This window comes from Pteropus vampyrus, unplaced genomic scaffold (assembly GCF_000151845.1).
Source record: "Pteropus vampyrus isolate Shadow unplaced genomic scaffold, Pvam_2.0 Scaffold68, whole genome shotgun sequence".
Lineage (NCBI taxonomy): Eukaryota > Metazoa > Chordata > Mammalia > Chiroptera > Pteropodidae > Pteropus > Pteropus vampyrus.
In genome coordinates, this window is record NW_011888849.1 from 773045 (window position 1) to 783275 (window position 10231).

Sequence of the window (10231 nt, forward strand, 5' to 3'; positions counted from 1 at the left end):
ATACTGGGCCACCCAGGGCCTCCCCCAACCTCTTTCTCTGTCTCCCCTCCTTAGCTCAGAACTAAACTTATTCTCATTTGTCAGACCTCTGAATATTAGGTGAATTCTAGAAGCCTTGATGTTAGATACCACCTAATGTTCACAGGACTGAATTCTCCACTTACCAAAATAGACTCGATTTCATCAGGAGTAGCTTTGGTCTGGTTCATGAGCATTTCCTGGGCTATGTCTTTTCTGTTTTCTAGCTTATTCATTTTCTCATAGGTGTCAGTATTTAAAAGAGACCATCCAAGAAATTGTGTGAGAGTCTGAAATAGATAAAATGTGATTCAAATCTCTAAAATCAGAGGAAAATTGATTTGGAGGCAGCAATCTTCATGTTTTCCTATCAATCGATCTCTTGTCCACCACCAAGAACCCAGTTCCTTATTTTAATCTAAGAAAAAACATACCAATTATGCCCCCAGACAACAAAATTGGCTAAGCCCTTGCTTTTCAAAGTACACCATGCACACCAAATACTTTATTTAAAAAGAGAAATTACAAGAATCCAGTAGAATAGGCAAGAATAGGCATGACCTGAAAATTAGAGAGAAGGCTGTTTATTGTGGGTGTGAGTGAGAATGAGAGGGAATAGAAGCGGGTGGAGAGAAAGGAGATAGAAACCTTCATTCCCAATTTCCTAGTATTGTAAAGAATTTTGATTAAACCAACAGCTCACACTTAAGTCAAAAATATTGCAGTTTATAGAAGTCAGAAAACAGAAATGACACAATAACATATTGACTGCAACCATGTGTGACTCGTGTCTTAACTGCTCTTCAAAAATATCATTCCAGAATAACAAATAATTATGCTTCTATTATTTTGTAATTTTCATTTACCTCCATTATGTTATAATTGCACTTACTTCAGTAATGTGTTCATCATACTCATCAAAAGGTTTGCCATCTTTCCTGTTGTAAAATGTAGCTACTCCCACAATGTCTTCTTTCTTGTTGACAATCGGCAGGGACAAGACATTTTTAATGACCCAGCCTGTTTCATCTACAGGTCCTTTCTACAAACAATAAAGACACTTAGTTTATTACTTTTACTTTTTATTTTGAAATAATTATAGATTCTCAGGATGTTGCAAAAGAAATGTACAGACAGGTCCCATGTCCCTTCACCCAGTTGTCTCAGTGGTAACATCTTGTGTAACTATAGTACGATATCAAAACCAGGAAAGAGATGTTGGTACAATCCAAGGAGCTTATTCAGATTTCACCAGATTTACATATATTTATTTGTGCACGTGTGCGTGCGTGTGTGCGTGTGTGTGGCTCTATGCAAATTCATCACAGATGTAGGTATGCACAACCTCTACTAAAATCAAGATACAGAACTAATCCAGCACCACGAGGCTCCCTTGCATCAGCCTTTTATAACCACCTCCTACCCCACCCACACTTGGGTTATTTTTAATTTAAAGGAAGAATAATCTTTGAGTGTTAGATGCACAATTCCTACATTGTGTCAAAACATTGTGTCTAGGATTACACAGCCTTCAAAGTGTTCTAGTACATTTGATTAAGCATACTAGAACCGAGCGTCTGTATTGTGACCACCCTAACCTCTTCTTTTTGTCTTCCCAGCCCTAGGGATGAGAAGCCCTTACCCCTGCGTCAGTGTTTTCTGTTCGGTTTTTCTGTCTTCCAATACCTGTTTAATAATTTAATTCTTTGTATTAAATTATCTCTGTTGAAATATCTAGTGTGAACTCTGTTTTCCTTACTTATGCATCCAGATAGTCTTTTGTTCTATGGTGTGGTTCCATTTAGCAAACATCTCTCAGGACCCTAGGATGTGCCAGGACCTGCGCTAGTTTCTGAGGCTACAAAGGTGAATAAATCATAGACCCTAATCTCAAGATGACAACAGTCTAGCAGGGGATGCAGCCACAGGAGTTTAGGAGTGTTTCTCAAAGTGTGGCCAAAGACCACATGTAACAGATTTTTAAAAAAACTTGTTCCATGGGCATCTTGACTAAGCTCCTCAGGTAATTCTGATGCCCCCCTCCGAAGTCTGAGAACCATGGTGTAGTAGCACCTGCACAGAATGCAGCAAGGCAAGGTAGCCAAGCACTCAACACAGCACATAATTCATTCTTCAGCCTCCTTTTGCTTATTTAGCCATCCTTTGAGGCTCAGGCTAAGTCTCATTTCTTCTGTGAAGCCTTCTCTAATGTTTTTCACCTATATGGAATTTTTCTTTTTCAGAATTACAAAAGCACTTATAGCCTGGACCATACAATTTAGCACTTAGATGTTTTCCAAATGCTTCAGAATTGTTGATTTTTTTTTGTCTCTGAGTCTAATGCAGATTCTGGGGATGGGAAGTATGGGGGAACAGTGCTGCTCCCCTCCTCCTCCACGCTGAGAGGTGAGGACTGGCAGAGGATGAAGTTACCTGAAAGGTGAAGTATTCATCTGCGGAGGCATTCAGCATGTTACATATCTGTAAAACAAGAGGAAACAAAAATCCTGAAACATCGTGTGGTGGAGCCATTAAACTTGCAACGCAGAATAAGAAAGAATGCATCAGATGGGAGGGTGTCTTCCATAGCTCTCCGTGACATGCAGGCAGATTAGTCACACTGGACCTCGGCTAGGCCAGATTTGCTAATAATACATTGAAGTTAACGTCCCTTCTGCTAATTCCGTCATTGATTACATTTAGCACCATCTCTGCTCTTTTCTCTTCTTCCAGCCTCTAAGGATTCTTCTTCCAAATTCAAAGCAACTAGACAAATGAGCACTGCCAAAAACACAATCACAACACTAAAGAAAACACAAATATGTAAATAAATGCTGTAAGTATATTTTAGAAACTTGGATCTAAAGAGTGAATAAATAAAAATGCCAACAAAAAGAAATATTGAAAGCATCGAATATTCTTGTAGGAAGGACTCTTGATGCCAAAAAAATGGCCCAGGTGGTGAAGAAGCCCAACATGGGAGAAAAGTCACCCATAAGAAGGAGAAAGGTCAGCCATTAGTGGCTGAGGCCAAGTGGAAAATCTATGGTGACCCTTGTCCTCTGACCATGAGACCTATGGGGCCTATCAGAGATCTCTTCTTTGTCGTTTTTCTACACCTGACCTCTCCTAGCCAGACCTGGCCTACTGTCTGCTCCACTCCACCTGACAGACCAAGGCGAAATCTTCACTTCTTTTACCAACTCACAACATTCTGTATCGCAATCAGTGGCAAAGTTCTCTCTTCACAAATTTTTCTCTTTTCTCAGTAATCTTTTATGCTTCAAAAGTCTTGGTTCCAAAGGAACTGTGCTTGAGATTGAATTAAACCTGGCATGAATCATGGTCATGGACTTCCAAAATATCCTGAAATTTGTGTGGTTGCAGATTAAGAACCTGGGAAATGGATCGATCTTTCTCATGTTGACAAAATATTGTCTTGCAGGGTTTAGGAGTCTCTAGTTAACTTACATTCGACTGCCAAAATTCCCCTCTCCTACTACATTCTGTGCCAAAGAGAGTGGCCGGCTCACCTTTTCCTGATACATTCTTGCTTTCACATTTGTTTCCATATCTCTTAGCTAATAAGAGTTTCATCCAATATTATTGAATTTGTTTAATAACTTACAAATCCATTTTCAGCAACGTATGTTGGCAACCCACTAACAAGAGTCCAGTGGTCTGCAGGAGGTGTCCTTGAGGAAGAATGAAAGAAAGAAAATCATTGCTGTACAGAGAAATGCACTTTGTATAAAAAAAAAAAAAAGGCAATTCCTGCAACAGCTTTAGGACAATACTCACGGAATCACTTTGATCTCCTCTTTTCCGTGTAAAATATAATCGATTACTTTATAAAATATAATTTCCTAAGAGGAGAGAGATCGTAAGAAAAATCTTATTTCCCAAAGGAAATGCTTTTCATTGACAAACTAATACTTTAAAACTCATTTAAATAGGACTTCTTTCCCAATGACATTTCTTTGCATAACATAAAATTACCAAACTACTCATGTTCTGATCACAAACTTGTAATAAAACTAGAAATATTATTGGCTGTTCGTCTACATGAACAAGCTTGTTGAACTAAATTTAAAAAGTTGAATTCACCCAGACAATTTTTAGGGGAAACTTGTCTTTCTTTTAACTGATCTTTTTCTACTGTCCAGAAGCAGAAATATCTCATTGAACAATTCTAGAAATATCTGCCCGATAACTTCAGTGGAACAAATCATGTAATTTCTCAACCTCGGTCAACACTTTCCCTTCCCAGCTGTACTTCCCAGTGATGTCCCTTCCCACGAAGCATTTTCCCCTTTGAAGCACTAGATGATCTGAAAAAGTGCTTCAGAAATTGGATTCAGTGGACACATCGTCAAAGCTGAAAGGGACTGGAAAACTAGTCTCTCTACTTCTTTAGACGGATGCAGAAAATGAGGCCTGGACACATTCCATGCCATTACCTTCCCTTTCAGTGATGGTTCCTGCCCTGTGATGCTTGCTGTCAAGGGGGAAGTAAATCTAACCCAACCCTTCCCTGGAGATTCCAATGCAGCATCTCAGAAGGACTTGGGCACAGTATATTTAAAAAGCTTGGCAGGTGGCTCTGATGCATCCCTCCCTGTTGAGAACTACTGATCCACCAAACCCGGGCTTTACAGAAAAAGGAAATTGAAAAGTTAAACAGTGAGTTAAGGCAAAAGCCACCCAGCTAGCTTGGGGCAAAGCTGGGACAGGAATTTCAAACTCCTTGTGCAGTACTCTTTCTACTCCAAGGTCTCACATAAAGTTACAGGACTAGAACCCAGACCTTCTCAGCCCCATGGTTTTCCGTCTATGCATGGCTGCCTCTGGTTTTAGCTACTTGCACCATGCACAGATATCACCAAGGAAGATGTTTGTACTTACTCTGCCATCTGGTGTCTTCGGACCTTTGTAAGGCTCAATCTCGCCAAGCTTGATTGGCCATTCATCATAGAATTCCTGGAGGTGATTATATTTAAACATTATTGAACAAGCTGTTCCATGACCTACCATATCTTATATGAATTTCATATGTTTACATATTTTACATTAATTTATAAATCTAAAATTTTAGAGCTGGAAAAGACCTGTAATTCCCAGTAATACTGCTTATAGGAACTTGTGGTTATGAACAAGTCACTTAAACTTTTCCATCTGTAAAATGGGAATAATAATAGAATCTATACTATGGGGTCATTGAGAGGATTAAATAAATAATAAATACACATCAATTACCCTAGCACATAATTAAAAGTACTCAGTATATAGTAGCTCTTTTATAGATAATTAAAATAAATCTACACAGGTTAAGAGGCTTGGCCAAGGTCATGCAGAGTAGCCAAAGTGTTGGTTGCCTTAACATCTATTCTCCTCTTCCCTGCTAACAGAACCTGATTTTATTTGGGTATCAGGTGGCAATTTGTTCAGGGAATATGGCCTCTGCACAACCCATAAGTGATCTATATGAGGTATCTGGGATTAGCTGGAGTACAGTCATACAGCCCAGTTGTAGACAATGAAGAAAGAGGAGAAGTTTGCCAGGGAGCTTCTGGAGAAAGGTGTTACTCAGGTGACAGGTGATGGAAATGATATTTGTAGGAAATGTCTCCCAGTTTTGTCATGTCTATGTGCCATACCTTGAGCTGCAACAGCCATCTTGCCATCATAAAAAGAGACCTCATTAAAATGCCGAAGGTAACAGAGACCTGGCCAGGATAAAATGTAAAGCACCTGGGACTTTGATGACTCTACTGAGCTCCGAATTAGCCAGCCTAAGAATTGCCCTACCTTGGGACTTCTTGTTCAATGAGATAATAACTTATCTTATTGTCTAAGATGCTTTCACCTGGGTCTGAGGTTGCAGCCAAAAACACTCTAGCCCATACAATCATGTAGGGAATCTCAGAGCCAGGATCAGAACCCAGCTCTCCTGATGCTTGGTCCTATGTTTATCCACTTAGAATTATTACTCTGAAAAAATAACTTCCAATCACATGGGTAGTAATAAATATAAATGACATGGTATTCATTAGTTATGTTGAACTAGGAGAGCTTCAACAGAATTAATGAAACAAGATGAGAAATGAGCCTTATATTGTGTGTCAATAGTATTAAATATTTTATTATTTCTACTTTAAAATAATTATAACTTTTCAGAATACAAAACCTTGAATTGGTAATGACAGTATCATTTATTATTCTCCTACTATGTACTAGACACTACATATATATATATAGAGAGAGAGAGATATCTCTATATATATCTATAGCTATGTCGATATAGAATCAGGGAGGTTAAAAGACTTGCTGAAAAAAAAGACAAAGTCAAAGAACTGACATGTGTATCCAAAATATACAAAGAGCTTAAAACTGAACAATAAGAAGATAATCAACGCAATTAAAAAGTGGACCAAAAAATCTGAACATGTCTCACCAAAGAAGGTATACGGATGGCAAATAAGCATATGAAAAGATGCTCCACATCACATGTCATCAGGGAAATGTAAATTAAGACAATGAGATACCACTACACACCCATTAGCATGGCTAAAATCTAAAATACTGACATCACCAACTGCCAGCAAAGATGTGGAAAACAGAAACTCATTTATTGCCAGTGGAAATGCAAAATGGCATAGCCACTTTAGAAGATAGTCTGGCAGTTTCTTATAAAGCTAAACATATTCTTACCATATGATCCAGCAATAAGCCTCCTTGGTATTTAGCCAAAGGAGTTGAAAATATATGTCCACATAAAATCTATACATTATTCATAATTGCCAAAATTTGGAAGTAACCAAGATGTCCTTCAGTAGGTGAATGAATAAATTGTGGTGAATCCAGACAATAAAATAGTCTTCAGCATTATAAAGAAATGAACTAGCAACCTATGAAAATATATGGAGGAAATGTACGTGCATATTGCTAAGAGAAATAATCCAATCTGAAAAAGCTACATAGTGTATGATTCCAACTAGATGGGATTATGGAAAAGGCAAAACTATAGAGTCAATAAAAAAGAAAACAAGTGGTTGCCAGGGGTTTGGGTTAGGGAGAGGGAAGAATGAATAAACGGCACACAGAGGATTTTTTAGGGCAGGTAAACTATTCCGAATAATGCTGTAATGGCAGATATATGACATTATGCATTTGTCAAATCCCATAGAACTGTACAGCACAAGGAATGAACCCTAATGTAAACTGTGGACTTTAGTTAATAATAGTGTATCCATACTGATTTATCAGCTGTAACAAATGTACCACACCAATGCAAGATGTTATAATAGAAATAGATAATAGGGGAAACGGGGAGATGGTGGGGAAGAAGACATATATGGGAAGTTGCTGAACTTTCTGCTCATTTTTTATGTAAACCTAAAATTTCTCTTAAAAGTAAAGTCTATTAATTAATATTTTAAAAAAGAAAAAGGACTCGTTGAAGACACATACAACTAGGAAGTAGAAAAGCCAAGCTTCGAGCCTAGATTGTTGTTTTGTTGTTGTTCCAAAATGCATACTTTCACCTCTGTGCTGCATTTTCTTGGCAGTAGTTCTTATAATAGATCATGACTGATTATTTACATAGTGTACCCATGTTTTAACGGATCACATTTCATGTGATGTGTGTATTACAGGTGATTTTAGGCAAGACAAAATGTATAGAACAATGAGGACCTTCTCCTTGGTCATGTCCAGCAGTCCAATGGAGTATCGCTCACAATTCAGATATGTTCTAACTGTGTAAAGCGCTTTGTGAAACTGTCGCTCAATATCTGTAAGCTCTTCAAACACTTTATTGGCTGACCACATAAGGATCTGAAAGTAGGTATTAAAAAGAAAACAGTTAGAACAAAACACGTTATGAAAAGATAGAGCTTTGGCTGGAAGAAAACAGGAGATGTATCAAATAAAATGAAATACATATCACTAGACTAGGCGATTCCATTTTTGAACCTGTACGTGTCCAAGAAATTACTGATTCTCTGCATGGGATGATGACTACACCTTTGTAAGGCTCTGGGTTTCCGAAGGAGAAGCAAATGTTTTGGCTTCAAAGGGCCAGTGACCTACAGTTGGATACAGAGACAGCCCCTGGGCACAGGGTGCAGTATTACTGGCCCACTGGGTCCTGCTGGCCCTTGTGGGGAGAAAGCTACATGCCTCCTTCCATGCATCCTGAGCTAAACAGAGGTAACCCTACCTGGACAGTTAGGATGGAAAGAAACCTTGAAAGCCCTCTATTCTAACCACCCCCAGATACACACAACATTGTACTGATGAGGAAACAGGCCCAGAGAGTGGTCCCAACTCAGGTATCCTGGATACCAGTGTTGTCCTTTATAATCCTGGCTCAAGGAGGAAACAGACTTCAGAGGAGTGATTTACTCCTGAAATTTATAGGTTGACTATGTACCGGGAACTGCTAAGAGATTGATCTGAACTAATTCATCTAATGACTATTTAATAGTCACTGCAACCATGTGGGGTAGGTATGATAACGATCATCACTATCTCATAGGTGAAGAAATCATGTCTACCCAGAATGAAAACCGGAGAAAGGCAAGACACCTGGCTCTGAAGTTTGGGAATTGGCTCAATGTGGCCTAAACCCCCATGAGGGAAAAGAGGGATCTGGGCTTGTTGCCTCTCTCTCTCTGGGTCCCTTTATCAGAACAAGTCAGCATGGCGTGATTAGTGTCACCTTCCCTTTACCTGGCTTCTTCGGGATTCAACACTATACAGGTAGTTGGTATGATGAAGCTTTAGGATGATAGAAACAAAAGTGAGGTATTTGGAAAAGACCTACAGATGGCAGAGAAAAACAAATTAGATGGGATGTCTTTCTTTTAATTGTGTAACAAGTAAGTTTCCTGAGCCTCCAGCTGGATGCCCAGCATTACCTCTTCATCCTGTGTGGAGAATGCAGGTGCATTTACTTTGTTAACCGCCATAACCACAGCAAGAACCTCTTTGCCCATCACGATCGGGTTTGCCAGCAGGTTTCTGGTGACATATCCGGTTTGTTTGTCCATGAAGTCAGAAAAATGGCTGTTCTGAAAGACACATTCACACATTTGCCAAAGGAGCACAGAACCATGGAGTGTAGCTCTGGAGATGGCAACAGGTCTTTCTGTCTAACCCGTCATATTGACAGGTAACCAGGGCCCCAGCACAGCGGACCTGAGCAAACACTACCCCATCCTATGATTGCTTAAAGTGAAATTACCCATTTCAGAATGAACATTTGCCATCTGAACTTTGGCTTATCTAGGTTAGGCTGAGGTTGGGCCAGGGGAAAAGGGGGGATTGTCGTGGCCGAATGGAAAGAAGGTGCTAAGAGGAAGGGAGAGAGAGACAGAGGGTGTCAATGAACAGAACGTGTGTGCCCAGAAGGAGAGCACAGCTGGAGTTACAGGGATATTTCAAAGAGTTCTTTTTACTTACAAAAGTCAAATGTGCACTTGAAACCAGAGAACTAGTACATCACAACACGAAGAAAAAATTAGTGATCCCCCCAAACTCCTTCTAATCTCACCTACTTAAGGAAATCAGTGTTAATTGCTTGGTGTGTCACCTTCTATGTCTTGCTCTATGCTTGGACAAAGGTGTTTGGTTTTTTTTGTTGTTGTTCTTTTGGATTTTTTATAACATTTTCTTTTCTAAATTACATGATACTTTCATAACAATATTTTATGGACTTTCCTCCAGACCAATGCACGTGGTTGTGAATTTATCTCTCGATTCTTGCACGCTGCTCCACAGTGTGGGAGCTCCATGATCAGCTCAGTCATCCTCCACTGACTCAGTCTGTTTATAGTTTCCCCACTGCTAGCAATGCTGCACTAATCATTCACGCTTTTATTTTTATGAGATGGGTTACCCAAAGTGGAAGTTACTTTTGCTGGGTCAATAGGTATATGCAGTTTTTATTCATACAGATTATTTTTACCAAAAGTTGGAATTCTTACTTCCACTGGTCATGGGTGAGAGGAACACCCTCTCACCAACACTAGATCCTTACCAATTTTCATTGTCTCACCAAACTAATGTCTTTTATTCATATTTTTTATTTCTCTCTTTGGGAGAGAGGAAGTGGATCTTCCCAGATATAAGCTGTGCAAGAGATGATTCTAGTACACTCACCATGGGAAGGGCAGAGACATGAGTCTGGAGAGGTGCACAAATGAAAGGG

The 10231-nt window shown here is 39.3% G+C and overlaps 1 protein-coding gene across 1 annotated transcript in view; it reads right to left on the minus strand.

Annotated features, from left to right (window-relative positions):
- Nucleotides 1-9074, minus strand: part of PDE6C (phosphodiesterase 6C) — a 39926-nt gene extending 30852 nt beyond the window's left edge. Inside the window, exons 1-9 of the mRNA XM_023531435.1 lie at nt 8940-9074; nt 8752-8841; nt 7714-7854; nt 4924-4998; nt 3820-3884; nt 3647-3713; nt 2452-2499; nt 911-1060; nt 165-308 (exon numbers count right to left, since the gene is read on the minus strand). Of these exons, the coding sequence (XP_023387203.1) occupies nt 165-308; nt 911-1060; nt 2452-2499; nt 3647-3713; nt 3820-3884; nt 4924-4998; nt 7714-7854; nt 8752-8841; nt 8940-9071 (912 nt within the window). The 5' untranslated portion in view covers nt 9072-9074. The remainder of the gene's footprint in view (nt 1-164; nt 309-910; nt 1061-2451; nt 2500-3646; nt 3714-3819; nt 3885-4923; nt 4999-7713; nt 7855-8751; nt 8842-8939) is intronic.
- Between the last annotated feature and the right edge of the window lie 1157 nt (nt 9075-10231).